The 22,610-nt window shown below is 41.2% G+C and overlaps 3 protein-coding genes across 3 annotated transcripts in view; all 3 read left to right on the forward strand.

The window, feature by feature from the left end:
- The first annotated feature begins 1,619 nt into the window (after nt 1–1,619).
- Nucleotides 1,620–4,894, forward strand: LOC310923373 (beta-sarcoglycan-like). The gene is given in 6 exon segments (XM_083885407.1): nt 1,620–1,826; nt 2,613–2,798; nt 2,900–2,994; nt 2,996–3,062; nt 3,575–3,706; nt 4,540–4,894. Coding segments are annotated over 6 exon segments (864 nt in total). The 5' UTR covers nt 1,620–1,646; the 3' UTR covers nt 4,744–4,894.
- Nucleotides 4,895–7,602: 2,708 nt separating this feature from the next.
- Nucleotides 7,603–11,088, forward strand: LOC310923376 (leucine-rich repeat-containing protein 66-like). Its single transcript, XM_083885409.1, has 2 exons — nt 7,603–8,276; nt 10,592–11,088. Exons 1-2 carry the CDS (start codon nt 7,781–7,783, stop codon nt 10,783–10,785), a joined length of 690 nt encoding a protein of 229 aa, XP_083741535.1. The 5' UTR covers nt 7,603–7,780; the 3' UTR covers nt 10,786–11,088.
- A 1,557-nt stretch (nt 11,089–12,645) lies between these two features.
- The window catches only part of LOC310923354 (leucine-rich repeat-containing protein 66-like), a gene marked incomplete at both ends in the record, with an annotated part of 60,221 nt that continues 50,256 nt past the window's right edge, over nt 12,646–22,610 (forward strand). The window contains one exon of the mRNA XM_083885394.1: nt 12,646–13,366. Coding sequence (XP_083741520.1) covers nt 12,646–13,366 — 721 coding nt within the window. The remainder of the gene's footprint in view (nt 13,367–22,610) is intronic.

The following is a 22,610-nucleotide window of genomic DNA, read 5'->3' on the forward strand; positions in this document are numbered from 1 at the left end:
CGTTTCTGGCCCACGGCCGGTTTCTCCTGAGCACAAGCCCGCCCCGGGTCCTTTTCACCTGCCGCTCTTTTACTCCAACGCTCTCTCCTGTTTAGAGCCAGTGTGCCTCAAACCTCACTTTCAACCTCCGGCCCTTGTTTTCAGGGAGCCTCGCCATGGGCAAAGAGGCAAAAAGCCGGGGCTGGCACTCAGAGGTGTGTGAGGGGCGCCAACCGCAGGGGCGCGGGACGGGGCCCAAACCAGCCACTGCAACGCCCGGCGGCGGCCGCCCCGGCCCGGGAGCGCCGGCACCCACCTCGTACTCCTGATGCCAGTTCTCCAGCTTCTCCTGCAGCTCCCGGGCACTCCCCGCGCCCACCAAACTCTTTAAGTCTCTGGCCATGGCAGGATGTTAGCTCGCTCTTGGGGGTGTTGCGTTGACTCGATGTCGCTCCGGGAGCGCTCCTCGGGTGGCGCGGGTCTAGCAGCGATGGTACAGCCGGCCCGGTGCCCCTGCCCCGGGCCCGTACGGCCGTGATGGTGATGTACGGCCGGCGGCGGCGGCGGTGCCACGGTAACGGAGAGGGGCAGCGAGGAGCGGGTACGGCCCGCGGCCGCCAGGTGACGCTGCCGGGTAACGGCAGCGGGCGCGGGGACCCGGGGCGGGAGGCGGCGGGTGCCCCGGGGCCCGCAGGTCGTGTGTGCTCTGCAGGGCCACACGGGGCCCGAACATCTCCATAAACTTGTCATGTCAAGCACCTTTCTCAGTACTATCTCTTAGCTCTTCAGCAGCAGAAGAAAACACGGTGTTGCTACTTCAGCGTAGACGTGCAAGTGCAGTCACTTAAGTGTAGCTTTAGGATTCAAGTGAACAAACTTAATTCCGTCCAAAAGATCAAGCTTCTTCTTTGAACATGTGAATCCCTAAATAACAAACCGTTCCGTTTTGGACAGCTACAAAAATACATTAAAGATTTTTTTTCACTACGAATATGTACAAGAGTTTCCTCTATTAATTTGTTACATTGAGAGGAAATCCCTTACAATGTCATAACTTCAGATTATTACACGAAAGCCACTCCGGCCAAGTTCCCCATGCCAGGTGTGAAGCCTCACAGTATCTTTCTCGATGCTGCATGCAAGCAACAGGAGTTGAATGCAAACCCTGTACTGTCAAACTAATTTAAAAACTGTATCCACCATGCTCTTCTTGAATAGTCACTGAGAGTCTATCACATATGAGCACGGAGGGAACTAAAATCCTGTGTACTGGCAGATGACGTGCAGGATTATGTCCTGTATCATCTCTGAGAGGTAAAAACTTGATGAATTTCTTGGTAGCTGGTTTTAGGTTTTTAACTGTAACAATATAATTAATAATTCCCATCTGCCATGATAAATATTAAAGTCATATATTGTCTGAAAGTATCTGGATTTTAAATTTAGTCATTATGTTAGCAGAGGTTGCTGTGGTTCTAAGTGTGTATTCTGACAGCAGGGTGGCAGACGGAAAAATTATTCTCAACATAATATCCAGTATATTCCACCAGTCAGTTTACATTGTTTGCATACATATGTGTGTGTCATTGTAGCTAATTTACGTGCCTTTTGAAGCTAACCCATGCCCTGTGTTACAGCAAAGCTCTAACGGCCCGGTGAAGAAGTCTATGCGAGAGAAGGCTGTGGAACGCAGGAACGTTAATAAGGAGCACAACAGCAACTTCAAAGCAGGATACATTCCAATTGATGAAGACCGTCTCCATAAGACAGGGTTACGTGGCAGGAAAGGCAACTTGGCCATATGTGTGATTGTTGTTCTTTTTATTTTGGCCGTCATCAATCTGATTGTGAGTATAATAGCTATAGCGTAAGTAACATTAGGTCGTGTTTCATTCTGACAGTTCACTAAAAAAATAAAACTTCCAGGATGGCCAAGGACTTATAATGTACTGAAGGAGATTCCCACTTTTCTCCTTTCTTTTTAGTTCTTTTGTAGTCTGAGCAAGATTAGATGGAAGAATGGTGTCAATTCAGGCATGGTTATTTCGGTTCTCATGGTCACCCCATGAGAAGTGTTACTAGTACATATGAATTCAGGATATATGGCATATAAAATATGGTTATATTTTACATTACAGAGCTGTATGTGAACATTTAGAATTAACTAGGTACTGCACTTTAAAACTTCATTGTTCTAATAACCACATTTTTATTGCTTGGTCAATGAGAAATAATAAATTATTTTTTGTAATTGCACATCCATCTCTGAGGATGCATTCTTGCAGTTCAACGTTAAGTATATACCAAGCTGAACTGTTCAGGAAATCTGTTTAGTCAGTGGTTACCCTTAAACAAAAGAAAGATGTAACTGTGGATGCAATTTAACATTTTATATATATAGAAATAATTTTAGCTACTGTTTCTAATAAGTCTAAAAATAATTTTAAATGCTTTTCATAATTAAATGTGTTACGATGTTTTCAATAGGAACAGACTACAGTAAACTCATACTTAAGCCTCACTTAAACATTGATATTAATAATTGTTCAAATAAAACATCTAATTAATACAATAATTGTGGTAGGAAGATCCGAACAATCAACATGATGATTGAAAATGTGTTTCTCTTTCAGATTACCCTGGTTATCTGGGCAGTGGTAAGAATTGGTCCCAATGGTTGTGACAGTATGGAATTCCATGAGAGTGGCTTACTGCGGTTTAAGCAAGTGTCTGACATGGGTGTTATACATCCCTTATATAAAAGCACTGTAGGAGGGAGACGGAATGAAGACTTGGTGATCACTGGGAATAATCAGCCTGTAAGTTATAACATGAATTGAAAGTTTGTGAGCAACACTAGAGAATTACACTCACATTGCTAATTTGAAACATCATTAAGTTCATGACTTTGTTTCTGAAGATTGTATTTCAGCAAGGAACAACCAAGCTTAGCGTGGAAAAAGACAAAACTTCTATTACCAGCGATATTGGCATGGAATTTGTTGACCCACGAACAAACCCATGAATTTCATCTGCCAAATGGAGTTAAAATATTGAATGTACAAAAGGCCTCTACAGAGAGGGTATGTCTCTTATCTTTTGTAAGTAATAAGAATACAGCCCATTGTTTGTTTGTGTAAAAGTAGAGTTGGGTTAGTGGTTTTATAGAGGGTTGAGTGTGCCTTTGGAAACACTGAGCAATCGTGTTGCAGAAAAACCACTCACAACTATGAATACACAGGAGGAACAGGTTAAGTGAAAATGAGGGGTAAATTTACATCATCTGTCTTAACAGGAAGCCTGTATTTGGTACAAGTGTTAGCTGTGTATCTCATAAAATTGTCATATAAATTTGGTTTTTTTTATACAAGAAAAATTAATTTCACATACCTTCCAAAATTCACTGATCTTGTTTTGAAACTGAACGTGGGAAATAACAAATATGCAGAAGCTAATGGCAGAAGGGCAAAAAGTACATTCAAGGTTTTTATTACATTGCACAGCACTACTCTTAAGGTAATTAAAGTTACTCAGACAAATGCAAGTAGCACATTTTCATTAAGGTGTAATACAGCTTTTTTGGTTATGTTCTTAGATTACCAGCAATGCAACCAGCGATCTAAACATAAAGGTTGATGGTCGTGCCATTGTCCGGGGAAATGAAGGTGTTTTCATCACAGGCAAGACAATTGAGTTTCGAATAGGTGGAAACATGGAACTTAAAGCAGTAAGTATTTCAAATTAAAGCAATTCTTCTAACAGCTTAGTTTCAAATCTAGGCTGATAGTAAACTGATGTAGCTTTATGTCATTTCAAATTTTATAAAATTACTCATGCACAGAAGTCATTTGGATTTAAATAGATGGTTTATTACTTTGCAGTTAAGTAGTGGTTGAATAGTTCCAGGTAATATTGATTTACCGCTATTAAGACACCAAAAACCTACAATGCAGTTAAAGCTAATATATTGGCCTCTGTACTGGCATGAATACCAAAGGAAGTTAATCTCCTCTGAAAGCTTAACCAGGGATGGCAATGTTTGCCAGAAGAGCAGAGCATATAGTTTGGAGCATTCTGTGCTGCTGCTCTAAGATTCACTGGCATTTCTTTAAGATTTTTGGAGATTAAGATGGTAGTATATATAGAACGATGGAAAAAAAGGATAAAAATAAAGGTATATGCACTTTCAAATGTGAATGAATTTCATGCATGAATTCAAACACTCTTTCCTGTTTCATGTCCATATTTTATATTTACTGCATTTGCTAATAAGAATGTAAAGTCACCCTACTGCTGTCTTTCTCAATATCAATACACCACTGAAATAGCAAAGTACATTGCTGTATATAGTCAAGAAATCCACAGGCATTGCTGTAATTGTTATTAAAAAATTAAACATTTGCATACATACCTTTTTTTTTACTGTTGATTCTACAGCCATCCTAGACGTGTTATTTATCCATTAAACCAGCTTGTCCTTCTCAAAAACAATATGCCTTATTTACATTAGAAGTTGTAATTCTACAACTTCTTTTTTTTTTTTTCCTGTCTCCTTACTAGGAAAACAGCATCATCCTGAACGGAACTGTGATGGTCAGCCCGTCACGACTGCCAAGTTCTTCTCACGGGGAACAGTTCAATAACGGCAACTGGCTGCGCTTCAAGCTGTGCATGTGTGCGGACGGGACGCTGTTCAAGGTTCAGGTGACAGGGCACAACATGGGCTGCCAGACCTCTGTCAACCCCTGTGGAGCCACGCACTGAAAGAAACTGCTGCAGGGACAGGTCTCCTCCGTGTTTACACATATTTGTATGAAGTAATTGCATGCCTTCAAGGGTTTCTTTTTTTGCAGCAGTTTATGCTAACATTTCTTACACTGTATTTTTAAGGAAAGGCTGTTACAGTCAGCAGTATTAGGCCATCATCCTGTTAGCTGCAGTACTGGCACTGAATCTATAAGCTTTCAGTGTACGTGCATACTGAAGTACCTTCTCGAATTGGGATCAGTAGAATATATGTAAAAGAACATGATCTTGGCAACACCTCTACTGCCTACAGTAGTCTCTTGAGGAGGTTTTTGTCCTGTCTCAAGACCTTGAAGACTGCTGAGAATATAACCACAGTCTGAAGTACTTCAACACGAATGTCAACTTTTTGTTGAAAATAGATTCTCCTAGGATGGCTGAAGTGGCAGACTTTTCTCTGCTTTCTTGTTGATACATTGATTTACCCCAAACTTAGGTGGTTTACCAGATGTGTACTGAGGGGTAATGCCAGATTCACTTAAAAATATCACATGATTTCTGCCATGTATTCTCATGTTATTAAAAAAACTGTGCTATCATAAATAATATTTGCAAAGTAATACTGAGTATGGAAATGTAACTTGAATTTTGAAGTAGTCTTGCAGTTATTGAAGTGTTGCTTGAACTTCCATTCTGTCTGTGCAGTTAATGCATTCTGCAGTTGTTTAATTTATGTGAAATACTTACAAAATGTGTTTATATTAGAAGTACGTTTTTAAAGATGTACTTACAACTTGCTTACTACCCAAAAATAGTGTTTTCCGAGGTGCTCTAATGTGAACAGTGTCTGAGTCCATTACTCGATAGGTAATAATCTAAGCTTAACTGTTGCAGCAGTGTCTGACGTCAGTTCTCTCCTTCCCCATAATTTTCAGTACTGATGCATTACTGAAACATCGGAATTAAATTCTGAAGTTAAACTGCAGTTTTGTAATTCTAAACGTGGTGGGAGGACATCAGACTATGTGTATCAGAATTTGTCAACAGTGAAACTATGGTGAACTGGGGCCTGCTGCAGCCTTCCAGTGGCATTTGCAGCAGTGATGTGTTTTGAGCTAAAAATAAACCAGCTATTTATAAGATTCTTTCTTTCCCCACCCCATGTATTTCTTCAGTTTAAAATAGCTTGGTTTAGCAGTAGCGTCAAGTAATCTTAATATTGGAGGTCTCAAAAAACTGTTTGTAACAGCTTTTTGACAAGATTTTTGATAAGCACACCCTTCATTACCTTCAAGTTGCATGAGTTTTGCACATTAACTTCAGAACTGATTATTTGTTACATGAAGGTAAACCATCTACCCTTGTTTTACAGTGCTTAAAGTACATAGGATTCCATAAAATACAAATCAGCTCCTGCTGTAACAAGAAATTCAACTCTAAGGCCCCAATTTCTGAACTTCATGGAAGGCAGTAAACGCTCATGCAGAACGTGTATGGGTGGAAGTGGTTGCTGGAGGGATATTCATAAGTCAGGCATTACAGCACATGGGGGAGGTCAGAGGAGTTGTATTTCTCTCACTGCTCAAAGGCAGATTTTGATGCTCAGTAGTTGTTGGGGATTTGGGGCTGGTCAGCAGTGGAGCCGTTCTGACAAAATCAGAATAAGCAGAATATAATGTAGCAAAAACCACTGAGTTCTCACACTAAAGATTACGGGGAAGTACTAACATTTTGCATACTGTCTTTATGGACCTCAGACTTTTATCAGAGATAATAGTTACTAAACACTTTAACACACATTTTGCTGCTTTACACCCATCTTTGCTGCTAAGCGGTAACTCAATTTCTGTTACAGTTAAAAGGAGGAAATAAACTAACATTTTTCAAATTGTCACTCATGCTAATGGCAGCTTGTCACTTTCTGTATACAAATGGAAACACAAAATATAAAGAGCAGTATCCTCAAAGCTGACATACATCTTGAAAATGCCTTGGTCAACTAGATTACACACGTATTAAAGCTCTTCTCTGATTAATACTGACATGTCTATATGCTAGTATTGGATTCCCATAATTATCAAGAGTTCTTTTTAAAATACTGTGTGCAATGTACAGCTGAAAGATTTTGTCACAAAGGTACTCTTAAATCATGATCTGCAGAATTTTTTTTCAAGTGTGGATTTTTTTTGTCAAAATGTAGCAAAACCAGTCATAAAAATACCAAATGAAATAAATTATCAAATTTGCTAGCCACTATGTATTGTTAATATATTTTACATTTATATTATGCAGTTTGATAAACGTTGGCACCACACATGCCTTCTGTTGAGCATTTATTTATCTTCTAACTGCCTAAGGTACATTTTTCTGTATGTATTAAAAGCATAGAGTAGAACACTGTTTATTTCAGTCCCACAGATGCACTTAAGATTTTTTGTGTATAAAGTGCATTCTACATGCCTGTGTAAAATGCTATACTGGGTACGCTGAAACAACTTGCATGTGAAGAGTTCTCACCATCTCTAAGTGTGGTGGTTGTTCCAATGGGTGAAAGGCTGTAGAATTTCAAACGTTTGTTTTGAAATAATACAATAAATTTTACAATGCAGCTGCTGTTCAGAAGTGTTTATTTTAAGAATATGAAGAATGTGTAAGAACCTGGAAGTATAAAAATTGTTCCACACCCCTTTGTCATAGATTGTATGTGGTGGACTTTGCTTAGTGTAATTGTGTGCAGTACCTGAAGCAGAGTTCAAAAGTTTCCACTGTTGTTAGATCTCAAGCTCCCAAGAAGCTGTGTTTCTCGACAAAAGGCTGGAAAAGAAAAAAAGGTTCTAATTGTTTTTTGGGATAGATGGAGGGAGGGGGAGGTTACCAGTTTATTAATGTACTTTTTGAAAATAAGACTCCATTCTATTTAATGCAGAATGTTGGTAATGCTGTGGTTATTTGGTGTTGATTTTTTAAAATGTTTTTTTAAATGTCAAACTACATTTACTTTCTGTTCTTGTTGTGCTGAATTTAACCATAATTCTACATTTTAGATTTAGATACTATGGATAACCTTCACTTGCATGTCATAGCTGTGGTCCTTTACTTTAATCTTCCTGGATCAGTGGGAACCAAGTCACAGCGTATTCTTCCTGCTACACATCACCGTTCAGAGTGCCACTGGGATGGGCAGTTCTTACTGAATTGCTCTTTTACCAGAATATCTACTATTCCAGAAGATACATCAAAACCAGCAGTAACAGCTGATTTGAGTTACAGTAATATTAGAACTTTTGTGTGCTCTGATGGAAGAAATGAAGAGTGGATGCTAAAACACCTGAACCTCAGTAACAACCTGCTTTCCGAACTCACTTTAACTACTTGTACAAATTTACCCATTTTAGAAACTCTAAACCTCAATGGTAATGCCATCCACACCCTCACACTGGATATGCCTACACCTGCACACGGGTCTAAAAAGTACAGCATTGTTGATCGTCTCCTGCTTGCTTTGAAAGTACTGTCAGTTGAAAGAAATAATCTTAATACAGTTCCAAGAGGTAAGCATTTCAAAAATCTTTAAGGACTTGACTCCCAAGGGGTAGGTTGGTTTTGGATATAATTTCTATACCTTACTGAATCTAGAGTGTGACTTTCCCAATTTATTATGCTTAAGGTGAGGGAAAGTTTCACTGGCAAATATAGAGGTAGAAGTAAATCAGTTGTTTGTTTACTTTATTAGGTTTTTTAATAGTCTTAGCAACTGTACTGTGTTAATAGTAGTCAAATATAACTGGAGCAGTATTCTTGCTTGTTGTATAGAAAGGAGAATAAGGATCTTTGGAAAAACATCAGCCTCCACATTCCAGTTGTGAACCTTAAAGGTCAAAAAAATTACAGACTATGAATTTCATACTACCCTTCAGAAGGAAATCAACACTATTAAATAAAACTTCCTGCAGTTTCAGTATTTCAGAGACAGGAAAATATATTTTGTTCATTCCAAACAATTTTGCTCAGTACCCTTAATACTCAATCACAGTGACACCTTGGTGTAACAGGAGAGGGCTGTAAGGTTTCAAGAGATTTTGAGAAAGGCTTTGCTGGTCACTGAACTATGCTGGGAGCTTAACCTTTATGCAGGGATGATTCATAGTGGCCAAATTATTTAAATGAAGCAGAAGCTACCAGATGAACAATGCTGTCCTATACAATATGTTGAATTTATTGATGTCTGATAACACCATCAGATTCATTAGAGTTTGAAAATACAGGACAAGTGATGACAAAAATACCACTTACCCCACAAAGTCACGCAAAGATGATAATGTATTTTCCCCTACACAGGGTCATAAAAGTTCTGTTCTCCTTTTATGCTGTTAAATAATTCTCTGGCACAAAGAAAACCCATATCACTTAATGATTTTGTCGTGTTTGTACAGACAAGGTATCTATATAGACAGTATAAAAACCTTACATTATAAAATACATTGATGAAGATTTGATTTGGTTTTATAGATAAATATGACTGCCCATTAAAAGATGCCTTAGAAGGTCAGTCAGATGAATCCTCTTCTATAAGAGACTCAAATTTTTTAAGTTCACATTGCTGTGCATGGTACCACCATACTTTAAGTTATACTTTAATCCTATATTCATTTAAATACATGTTCAAAACATTCTTCTTGTCCAGAATACTTCACTAAAATTCTGAGGTTTAAGCTCTGGAAAGAAAACACAAACAGCAGTTCTACAGCAGAGGTTTCCCACAGAGAAACCCTTCTCCCAGCTCCCCAGGAGTGAGGCTGCTGCCATACCAGTGTATATTTTTGGCACAAGCTTAAATTCAGGGAAGTAGCCACAGTACAATTCCTCACACAGGTGCAGTGATGAATTTATGAACTTACAGAACTTCTGTATGCCTTTCCTATCACCCACCTCTAGTTTTATACCAGGAATGAATCATTCCCTCTGCTTTTCACAATAAACCCGAAGATCAATTACTCTGCAAACAGAGCTGCTGGCTGAGAAAAGCTAGTTCTGGTAAACAAGGTGACACCAAGGGCAAAATTGTTAAGAAGTAGCAGCTTCTCAACAATGCCCAAAAATCACTTCAGCGTGACACTGTGGTGCTGAACACTCATCATCAGTGGGAATGCTGAGTGTTCAAACGTCTGCCTCTCCCTTGGGCCTTGCAGGCTGGAGCTTCAGGGCTGCCTTCGCAGCACCTCAAAAAAATGAGGTGTCTCCAGCTACCAAGTGTTCTGATGTAACGTGGATGTTATTGTAACTAGGATACACTGAAGATTATACTGCCATGCTTCATAATTCACAGGCAGACGGGCACAAGCAACAACATGGTTTTGTTTTCATTTCTTTTACATCCTAAGAATATAGTTCAAATAATTCCACAGATGAAAAACTCCCATGAAACCACCCATGCAAATGGATAGGAGATACTGTATCACCTTTTTCATCTTTATCTTTTACTTACAATTAACATATTAGGAACTTGTCAACTCAATATATTTTACCCTTTTCACATTCCTTTCCTACCTCTAGTTCTCCAGAGAAGCTTGCACAAAGTACGGAGATCAAAATAATTTTGATAGCACAAAGAAATGCTAGTGCTTTTATGAAAGTGTCAGTTTTTAAGACATTCATTAACGGAATATTTTAATGTGCTAGCTGTTGATTCTATGCAGCTTTTAGAATGGGACAACCACTGATCAGGAAAGGCATAACACAAAGGCTGCAGCTACTCATTGCAATAGTGGAATGGAAGGAATTTTGTTGCAAAGCATTTTATAAAGACACTTGATGCAGTTGGGAAAACAAGACTATAAAATGTAAAATAGGTTTTTTTTCTTCCTAGGACTAGGCCTCCTGCAGTCTTTACAAACTGTCCATATGTCATCCAATGCCATACAACATATTGACCCAAAAGATTTTCAAAACTGTTCACAGCTGAAGGACATTGACCTGCGAAACAACAAGATAACTAAAATTCATCCAGATGCCTTCAGAGATCTCAACAAATTACAGGTTGTAAAGCAATACAACTGTTAGAATATTTTATTTTAATCATTAAAGATATTATTTACCAACTATTAAGCATGATTATATGATTCTTATTATAATACTAGTGTATAAATAAAAAACTAGAGCAAATGGTGAAAATATTTTTTTATATTTGCTTTTTACATGTAGGAAAACACATGCTAAAATGTACAAGATACAACCATAAATTCACAATTTCTCTATGCCACAAACCAATCTATAACTGCCTTAAACACATACATGTCCCCTTCTACCTCCATCCCTTCCATGGCAAGAGCCCTGCAGCTCCCTATTCACACAAAGGTAAGTCTACAATGGGAGAATTCTAAACACCACAATTTAAACTTTTCATCTGCATTAAAAAGCTTAGATCAACATTATTGAAATCCTAAGCAGATGTATTGTTCATAGAACTACAGAAGTGCTTGTACACTAAAACACTGTTGTAAGATGTTGGAATAAGGATTCCATTGTGAGCCTTATCAAATTAATTCTGAATTATTTCCAAATAGGTTTTGGATCTCCGTGGAAATGCTCTGACAATCCCTCTACCACAGATACTACTCAGTTTGAACTTTTTTCAACTTGAAGTGTATTTGTCAAAGAATGCCTGGATATTTAACTGCAGGCTAAATGCTTTTAAACATTTATTTCATTTTGTCTTTGACTCCACAAGGAAAAAATGGAGCCTTTCATACAATAAGTCTGCCAACAACTCCCAGAAACCTCTGCTGTATCTTTCAAGTTTCCATTTAAACTGCAGGGACGAAGTTTTGGTCAAAAGGGCCACAGTCCCAAAAGGGACATCAGTGCTGACCTGTAACTTGGACAACATAAGAGGTATGTATATCAGGCACTCCATCCAAATGCTGCTAAAATCCAAATGAATGCAGAATAGTCAAATAAATCTGGTTTTTAAAAGTATGTTTCTAAAGACACTGTTTAAAAATTACTAAGTAACAGTTTAACATGCAAAAATATTTCATAAGAAAGTAGTATTCTGCTTAGAATATTTTAAAGTTAGGTTTACTGACTCTTGATCTCCTTCCTTACATCAAAGGAGGAAGTGATGCCAATTAATATACAAGTAAGTTTCAGTAAGTAATGCATTGCAAACGTATTGGTTCATTTTGGACTGAACAAAGGGCCAAATAATGGGATGGCACTTCTGAAGCATGTAGAAAACCAAGAAGGATGCAACAGTTTTCAGTGTTCAGCTAGAGCAAAATAAAATGAAAGTTTATTTGCAGAGAAAAAAGATTTCTATTTCTTCTAAAAACATACAGCTACCGTAGCACACACTTCGCTTACATTTAAAATTAATAGAGATCATTGAGGGTATAAGTAACAAAACCTATAGAGCCAAGATTTACCACACAGATTGAAAACTAAGACCAAACTTAGACCAGAAGGTGTATTTGTCACGAGCCATAAGGCAAAATGGTTTAACTTTAAAGGGCTAATAGCACTTGGAGGTGGTAAGGCTTTCCCCTGGGAATACTTCATCCCCAAAAGAAAATATCAGAAATGCCACCTGCTTTGTCTGCTTACAAAAAGAGTCACAAAAACCTGGATAAACATCAGCACACTGGACTGCAGCAAAACTTAGCTGGGAACAAAAGCTGTTCCAAAGACAAAGCCAAAAATACAAATTGTAAAGTCTGCAATTAAGACCCCGTATGTAGTGTGTTTTTAGATGGCAGGCAGTGGGCACAGGCCCGCGATATGGTTTAACAGGCTTTGTACCATGTCAAATTATTCGGGATGGATAAAAGGAAAATGGGGTTTATAATAAACGGTTAAAATTATGAGAGATAGTCCAGTGTACATTCTTAAAAACATCACTGGACCCTGCAAACCAAGTACACTATGCTTTTAACAAAGACTGAGTTTGTATTTTCTTTCATTTCAGGCAATAGAATCTCTTGGTGGACACCTAAGGGCAGAATTTCAAAAAATCAGAGTCTTCCTCATATGACACTGGATAAAATGAATAATTTAGTGGTACACAATGCTGAGAAAACTGCTGAAGGATTATATTTGTGTCTTTTCAATACAAGAAAAGAGAAGTATCTCATTTACAGTATAGAGGTGAACGAAGAAGTTTCAGCATTGTTGGTTAGAAAAGCCAGGGACACTAACACTGGTTTTAGGCAGAACGAAACACAGCCAAACTTTGCACTGGCTGTCTCCCTCTCTGTGGTCATTACATTTCTTTGTGCTTTTTGTCTGGGTGCTTTTGCTAGACCCTACCTGGAAAGACTTTGGAGACTCATGAGCAGGAACAAAAATTCAGGTTCAGAACAGACATATTCTAATCAGGCTTTTTCAGATGAAACCTTGAGCAGAGAGCCTTCTGCAAGCAAGCCAACAAATACACAGCATAATACATTGTTTTGTGATGAGCGTTCTTTAAGAAACACACAGATTTTTCCTACAGAAACTTCTACTGTGTATCAAAATTTTTCTGGCAATGGTGTACATTCACCAAATCCCAAAGCAGAGTACCAGAAACCAAGCAATACTGAGATCAACATGAAGAAAATACCAGTGTTTCCAAAAGTCCAAACTAGTATAGACAGTAATGAAAGTACAGATATTTATGATACTGGACTATTTTTTTTTAAGGACAGATTACCGGAACAGCAATGCACAAACACCAAACAGGAAAGTAAGAAACAACTCTGGTCTGCTGCAGTCTGAGATCACAAAAGCTACACCAAGTGCTCCAGAAAGAAAAGGTATTGTTTCACATAATGAACCCAGGCACACGAGAAAATTTAGGCAGGGAATGCAAAGCCGTGAAGAACAACTTGGTCTAAATGGCAACAAAAGTATACCTAGTGATATTGTACATTTTATTTCACCCAGTAGCTCCAGAAGAGATGCAGATATTGAGAATTTAAGCATCTATGAAATAATAGAAAACTCTCCCCTTACAAAGCATGACTGTAAAACGATATATTCAGATGAAAAAAATGCTTCAGCTGATGTATTTGGTGACAGCTCTTCAGCTGAAGGGATTCCATTCACAATGAGTGACTGTAGTTCTTTAGCAGACTTTGAACTGGAACAGCCTGATGTTAGTGACAACCTGCCAGTCTATCAGTCATCACTAGATGAAACGAATACAGACAGTGGAACTGAGAAGTTCGCAACACCGCCAGAGTCTCCAACCATTACTGCTGAACTTCAGCAGATTTGGAAAAATCAAGAAGAGAACAGTGCCTATTATTTTGAAACCACTATTAATTATGGATCAGACACCACCATGTATGAAACAGCATCCCCTCATTCTGATAAAGGCAGTGGTCACATAAGTGTGTCAGATCCAGATACAGTCAGTTCTTCAAGTCAAGAAATTCCAGATACATTTGATTATTTTACTAATGCAGAGTCAACAGCACAAAACTCTATTTCTGATTCTCTCTACTGTCAAAGTACAGATTTTGGTAACACGGTACTTAAGTTAAAACATTTTCCCACATATGACACAGAGAAAACTTCTGAAGAGGATGGACTGCAGCTGTCTCTGCTTCCCAGAGAACCACAGCATTCCCTCAGCTTCAGTCACACGGAACAGAAAGACAATGCACCAGCAGGAAGTACAGAAGACAATGCACCAGCAGGAAGTACAGATGAGGACATAGCCAGGAAGTCCCCTGAAAAGAATGATGGCGAAGCAGACATTACATTAAGAAGAAACATGAGTACATCTGAGGACAGTGGCTTTATTTTTGCTCCTATTGATACTGGCTTGAATGAAGTTGTAAAAGAACCATCACCGCTACATTCCAGCAAAGAATCATCTCTTCAATTGCTACCTGAACACACATTTGAAAAACATTTCATGTTTGTTACAAAGCAAGATGACTTGCTACCACAGGTGAAGCAGGCTTGTGCAGATAAAATGCAAGGAGGTTCTGATGAGAAAAATTCTGATGGATTCACAGAATTACAGGATACCAGCAGCTGCAGTCTGCCTGATGAAATGCAGACTTGTAATCCTACGGCAGATCTGCTTCATCTTTGTAATTCTTCAGAATTCACAACAGATGATCACTTCCAACTGGATCAGAGTGATGATGAGGATACATATTCGTTCACAATCCCACAAGGTTTCTTCAATGAAAGTACACCATACAGTTCATGTTCCTTCCCACAAAAGCCTACAGGAAATACAATCTCTGAAAGCACTGATTCCAGCAAGATGAAGGATCATACTACTTTGACAGAACTGGAGAACCATTCTGATACAACTGTAGAACACATCCAAAATTCCAGTGAAAATCTCAACCAAAGAAGTCAGACAGATTCAGGACAGGAACAGTTTTTTGTTAAGAAGAAAAGAGCATTTGATGGATTTGCTAATATTTTGCAAAGCAGAAGAACAAACTTCAATAGTTGAAACACAAAATGGTAATACTAAGCTCCCCCAGTGTTTATGTCATTACAGCAGGTGCAAACATTATTTTGTTTTAAAGTGAAATTACTTCTGTTTAGAAGGGTACTCGTAAAAAACCCAATAACAGACTTTATAAAAAGCTACTCTAGAATATTAATAAAGCTGTTGCTGAATTATATTTACTTTCTCATTATTGGTAGTTGATACTAATATATCACTTCCCTTGGAATTTTCTTCAGATACTCACTCTTTTGTCCTTTTGTCTAAAATAAATGCAAATGGAAATATACATTATATACTATTGTGTTTTCTTATGGGACTCAACCTATACAGTGAAATGGTACATACTACTGTCTCCTGCTTTTTGAGACAGATTTGTGGATTGTCTCTGAATTCCCAGTGTTGCAAAGATAAATAAAGTCCAATAAGTATTCAATTACATTTCAAAAATTTCTTTTTAATCTGGCAGAAGAGAGAAAACCACCTTTCTCAAAGAAACAGAATAGAATTCAATTCTTGCAGAAACATCAGTTATAGAAATGTAGCTATAATGAGACATCACCCAAAGTTTGCAGATGTGGTGACATAGGCAGGGTAATTTAAAAAAAAAAAGACAAAGGATCCTATACCCACTTGAGAATTTTACTTAAGAGAGGAAAATCAAGAGCAGTTCAAAACTGCTATTTTAGAACATCAGTAGCCAAAAGATAGCAAATGTAAGGTAAAATTATCTCTGTATATAGCCCAAGGCCCTTTCAACAGACTCAGTACCACTGATGCAGTCCTTGAAGGGAAATGTCATCATGAAAGGGAGCAGACTCAGCTCTAGGAAAATGCAGGAAGCTGGCTACAACTCTGGGAAAACTCTCACAAAGACACAATTAACTCCTAAAACTCCAAACAAAAGGAACACATTTCAATTCCATCACAAGACGAGCAAGTCCAATGGCACACTACATCACTGAAACTACCTTTAAAGAAAAAACTAAGAACAAAGAGCCATTGCCAGCTTTCATTAAAGCTCATTATACACACTAATTCTTTGTGGTCAAAACAACTTTAAAAACGCAATGCTTGAAAAAAGCACTGACTTGGTATTTTGGTATCTATGGGTCTTCAAACACCATTAACAGTTTTCCAAGGCCTGTCACCTTTTGGCTGTTGCAGCCGCTAACATGTTAAGAAATCTAACTATACAAGTAAGGCAATTTTGTGAATCACAGGGGAAAAAAATCCACTCTAGTGCTCTATTGATATCTCATATACTGAAATGTTTTGTCATTTCCTTGTGCAACAGTCCAACAGGATTTCAAAATATATACTGGAATATTATTTTTCTCATCTTTTTCTGACCATGAGAATGCTTCAGAGGTGAGGCAGACAGTACACCACTTGTGAGAAGCTGCAGGATTTCTAAGATTCCCTTTATTCCATAAAGTTTACTTTGTCAGACAAAGTAAACTCACTCCTTTATAGTCGGATTTTAACATGTGGCAAAGTATTCATTCGTACCTGTGCCTTATCTTGCCACTGTCCTTTGCTACTCATCTCTCCATTATTACCACCACATCTTCATTCAAATCCAAACATTCCGCTGCTTCTCCTTCATATTAGTTCATTTCATTAGCAACTGCTCTTTAATACAAAACCTTTGTATTTTTTGTGACTTCCACACAGTATTCATCATACTCTGCTCCTCCCTACCCACCCCATGTTCGCATGCCCTTCTATATCAATTAGTTACACAGTCTCACACAGACGGACCCCAAGACTGTATCCTCAGTTTTCTTTCTTTACATTTCATCCACTGTATCTTGTTCACACTGAAAACTGGTTAGCTTATTTGGCCACTGAGAATTTTCTAGGACACCTATACTAGTAGGAATCCCATGATCCCACTGGTGCTACTACCCCAGTTGACTGTGGGTAAAAAGTCACAAATAAGCTCAATAAAAAAAGGTGCCTGAATGTACGCTGTATATATTTGTAAATGAAGCATGAGGAATCAGCCAAGAGGATGTTGGCAATAGTCTGAACACACCCTTCTCACAGGGCAATGGCCTGCCGAGCTCCACAATCAACAGGACACAGAATCCCTCATACGGTGAATCAGGACAGGAAAAAATACAGAAAAGCATATCAAGAACTTCAAATACAGTAATCAGAATGAAGTAAAAATCTCATTTTCAAACACATACTTATAATAGTTTGATAATCATCAAGTTACTTGCTGTAGGTACAAAGCATTTCAATCTTTCCTGAATATGCTGATAATTGGGCTGGAAAATAACCCTAAAATAAAAGGAGAAGACAGGTACATTTAACCTACACATAAACCAACAAAATAAACTTTTTTGAATAGTAGCAGTAATTTTTTTCATGGTACTGTGACTCACCCGCTCAGAAAAACAGAGATAAGCAACAGCCTTCATCAGAAACAAATGCAATGAAAAACTTCTTCAGGATCAGTTCTGCATTACAATATTCTAATTGCAATGTATATACATTCATTTGAAGTAATTTTAAGCCAAGGTTGGAAGCAGTATCTGGAGGTCACCTAGTCCAATGATCCTGATCAAGCAGGGCCACCTAGAGCCAGTTGCTCAGGACCATGTTCAGGTGGCTTTTGAGTATCTCTAAGGATAGACTCTGTAAAAATGCATGGCAATCCTCACAGAAAAAGAGAGCAGTTCCTGATGTTCAGATGGAGCCTCCTATGTTTAGTTTATGCCCATTTGCCTCTGGTCCTGTCACTGGGCACTGACTAAAGAGTCTTTGTTTTCTTCACACCCTCCCTTCAGACAGGTAAATACTTTAGTAAGACTTTCCACAGCACCACCTCTTCTCCAGGCTAAACAGCTCTAAGCCTCTCCTCATAGGAGAGAAGTTCCCACCCCTTCATTATCTTCATGGCCCTTTACTGGACCCTCCTCCAGAATGTCACAGTGTCTCTGGTACTGGGGAGCCCAGAACTGGACACAGTACTCAGGTGTGGCCTCACCAGTGCTGTGTAGGAGGGAATAATCATCACTCAGCCTGTTGGCAATACTTTGTCTGAGGCAGTCCAGGAACGTTCTTCACAGCAAGGACTTGTTGCTGGCTCAGCTCTGACTTGGTGTCCACCAGGACCCCCAGTCCCTTTTCTGCCAAGCTGCTTTCCAGCTGGGTGACCCTCGGTGGACGCTAGTGCGCTCCAAGTGTCCCTCTGAAGGTCATCCTGGAGCCCAGGAGCCAACAGGGATCCTGAGCCAGCTCCGCTGCCTTTGGCAGCACTTTGGCCAAGGAGCTGCAGCAAGGGGGAGGCAACAGGGACTGGGACTGCTGCAGGCTGGGCAGGGAGGAAGGGCCAGGGACGCTTGTGCTGACATGCTCCACAATCCACAGGGATGGGGGACAACTGGGAAGCAACAAGTTCTCCCAGGCACGACAGGGATGGAAGCCCTTGGGGTGGAGTTCCCTGCAGGAACTGCCAGGGGAGTTGCTGCTGGGATCAGCAGCAGCAGAAGGCAGCAGGATCTGCTCCTTTTCCTGGCTCTGTGTGCAGGGCACAGGCTGTGCTGGCCCTGCTCCCACAAAGCCCTTGCCCATGGAGGCTGCAGGCTCAAAGCAATCTCAGTGCAGAGAGAGGCTTTGCAGCTGAACTCCACTGCCCTTGTCTTTGGGGCTGGAATGGCTCTCATGCCAAAGCACAGCAGGGAACCAGGGCTTGGGGAGGCAGAGCCTGTAGAGGGAAAGAGAGATCAGGCACTCACATGCCTCCAACTCCTTCAGCTCTCTTCTTTTGGAGAATGAGAAAGAAGCAAGCTGGGGAGGGGCACCTGCAGTGCTTTGAAAAAACATGGTGTCTGACAAGTCCTGTGGGAGAAGAAAAAGAGGGAGCAACCTTGCCTTGTTTTCATAGCCTGTGTCTTCTGCAGAGGAGACAATGGGATGTGCAGGAAGGGAGGGGAGGAATAACTGTGATGACCCAGTCTGCCTTGCTGTGCACTGATACACTTTGCAGCAGTGACCATTAGAGGTAATGCCAGATTCTTATTTAGCATCATGACACGCTGCTGCTTCATTGCAAAACTGCCTCAGTGTGGAGAAAATCAGCCTAATTTCTTGTTAGTTTAAGTAGATGTGGTGAGAAACACACATTAAAACAGACTTAAAACAGAAACACAGATTAAAACAGGTTTTCTAACCTCATCATCCAGAGGGAATTTTGTGTTGTCTTTTCTTCATTGTATGCACAACATTGTTGAGTTCTTCTGTATCCTTCAGGGAGCTATTCACTAGTGACTGAAAAAAGAAAAGGAGGATTATGGCATTCATTCTCTTTTAACACACACTTGCACTAAGCTGTAGCTTCAACTTAGGAAGGAAAAGGAGAGATTTCCTTTACTCATCCACTGTGGAATAAATGGTGTAGGAACGGCCACAATCCCAGCTGTAAGAACAACGTGTTCTGGGTCTTAACAGGACATTGTGGACAAGAAAGCACCACAATCTTCATGATTCACCTCTTAGGTCAAACCAGAATGGTTCCTGGTGTCAAAGCAGCAGGTGATGGGAATAACAAATGTCCCTGGGCTGGGGCAGAAGCCTGGGAGTCAAAGGCTTGGGAAAAGAGAGCTGGCCAAGGCAGGCCGAGGTGCAGGCAGGCATTGGGCTGAAGGCAAGAGGCAGCTGGTGCTGCCAGCACGGGAAGGGACTCCAGGCACAGGAGCTGCCGGCGGCAGGAGCAGCTCCTGCTGTCACTGCCAGGGAAGGACTGGCAGCAGGCAGGAGCAGCGGGCACATTGCTGATGGACAGCTGGCAAGTTGGAGCGGCCAGCCCAGGAACAAGAGAGGTGCTGCTGCTTGGAAAAGTAGTTTATGCCATGGCTGGATCAGCCTCACCAAGGTCAGGCTGTTACAGTCCGGCCCATCATGCAAAATGCCTTCCAGCACAGAGTCCCCATGGCCCAAGCAGAAGCAGCAGCAGCAGCCCCAGTACAATGAATTCTATTCCTAAATCATCCAACCAGCCACAAACACGATGCTGTTCCTGTCTTTTTGCACCTCTCCTGGTCTAACCCAGTTGTGTGACAATGGGAATCATTTCTTACACAAGGCCTGTGCCTACAGCTTGTCTATTCTGTCTGGCAATGTCAGCAATGCTCTGGTATGTTTATATTATGTCTAGGACTTAGTTAACTTTGTACAAAGTAATGCTGCTGAACTTTAAATTGGACTTTGGGGCTCTTCTATCAACTAATACAGTCTCTTATTTGCTTAAGGCACTTCAGGCACTTAAAGCATATTTTTACTCACCTAAAACTAAAACTCACATTCCCACTTCATGTCTGTGTGACTTTATGGATCTCAGTTTCCCCGAGGGTTTCAAAGCAGCCCCTGCATTCGTTTCTGCCTCCAAGCCTGTGTGCACGGGGTCCTGGGAGATTTCTATCTGCTTTCCACCAGGGCTGGGACACGACTCCATGGGTCCCTTCTCTCCTCGTTCCCAGGTCTCCACAGGGTGCAGGTGGTTTCCAGCCCGGGGGTCCCGCGGGGTGTGGCCGAGGAGGGTCCCGGGGAATGCCCGGAGGGGATCCCGGGGAATTCCCGGGAATTCCGCCTCGCGCTCCCGCCGCGCTCCCTCGCGCCTTTCGGGATCTGCCCGGCGACCGGTGACGTCACGGCATGCTCGGGCTGCCATTGGAGGGTGGCAAAGAGGGGCCCCCAACCCGCCAATCCCGGGCGCCGCCATCCCTCCGGACCCCCATTCCCGGCCATGGGTTCCCCCTGCACCCCCTGATCCGGCACCGACAGCCCTGCGCCCCTTTCCCGGACATCCCGCCTCTCCCTGCCCCCAGAGCCCCCTTGGCCTTGGCCCACAGACCCCCTGGGCCCCTATTCCTGCCTTGCCCGGGACGCCCTGGGCCCCTCCTTTCCTCAGCACCGGGGACACCCGGGACCCCCATTCCCAACCATCCCGGGTTTTCCCACCTTTGGATGGGAGTGGGGACAGCGGGGACCCTTGGAGCTCCCTTTCCTAAGCACAGGAACCGCTTTAACCCCGCCCATCCCACACCTACCCACCCCCAGCCTCCCCTTTTCCCACCCCTGGGTGTACAAGGGATTCCTGAATCTAAAGTTGCTGCACGGTTTATACAGGAAAAATTGGATGCAATCCCTGCCCAAGTGGAAAATGCGGCCAATCCAATAGTGGGGGCCAGGGGTGTCCCAGGAAGATCCAAGGCAGCAGAACCAGTGAGGATTGCACTCAAACCAGGAGCCACAGCAAAGGGAAGGCAAAAACAATTCCCTTGGAAATCAGACAACTGGAAGGGATTGGCACCTAAAACTAAAACATTCCTGCAGCCCGGTCTGTTAGTGCAATGGGAGCCCAAATCCAACAGCCCAATTTTGGCCATTTAGAAAGCAGATGGGGAGAGTTATCCATTAGTACAAGAGTTAAGAGCAATTAACAAAATACCGAGGACATAAACCCGATAGTGGCCAATCCCTACACCCTTCTGACCACACTGACAGACGAATTAGGGGGGTTTGCTGTTGTAGGTGCCTTTTCCTGCATTCCTGGGCATGAAAACAGCCAGGAGCTCTTTGCTTTGGAGTGGGAAATTCCTGAGACAGGGAGGAAAACTCAGCTCACATGGACAGTTTTATCACAAGATTACAAGAACAGCCCCACAATATTTGAAAACCAGCTAATAAAAGAATTAAAAGACTGGAAAAAACAAGAACCAGAAGGAATTATTCTTCAATATGCAGATGACATCCTGAGTGCAGCCAAAACTAGAGATGGTTGCACACGACTTACCCTGAGTTTATTACACTTTTTGGGAGGGAGTGAGTCCAAAGTTTCTAAAGACAAAGCACAGATGGCCAAGGGAGCAGGAGTTTACTGGGGCCTGGAGATCTCCCGTGGACACGGGCAGCTGAGCAAAGAAGGGAAAGAAGCCACCTGTGGACTCCCAGAGCCCCACACTGGGAGAGAGAGGCAGCTTTCCTGGGAATGGGGGGGTGGTGTCCTTTGTGGAGGGCTAATTATGGACTGCTGGAAAAACCCCAACATGGGGCAGGAAAAGCAGCTGAGAAAAGAATTATCCTGTGGGCTGAGAACATGTCAGGGTCCGCAAACATATGCGGGGAACTTGATGGTTCGTTTTGGAGATCTCAAAGCGCAAAAGACACAACAGGGGACAAACCAGTTTGCTTAAACAAAAAATGCACTTTTATTTAGTGCCCACAATGCGATAGTAGGGAGAGAAAATAGAGAATAGTGAGAAAGATAGAGAAAGAGGGGAAGGGGGATTATAGCTACCACGTGGAGAGTCGGAGGTCCTCAAGACGTAGAGATGCCCATAGACGCGATCTTCTCCAGTGGGGTGATCACAAAGGGTGCACGGGATCCGCAGAGTCTTTATAGGGTGGTCAGGAA

This window comes from Zosterops lateralis (assembly GCF_965231275.1).
Source record: "Zosterops lateralis genome assembly, contig: HAP1_HAP1_SCAFFOLD_49, whole genome shotgun sequence".
In the NCBI taxonomy this organism is placed as follows: Eukaryota; Metazoa; Chordata; class Aves; order Passeriformes; family Zosteropidae; genus Zosterops; species Zosterops lateralis.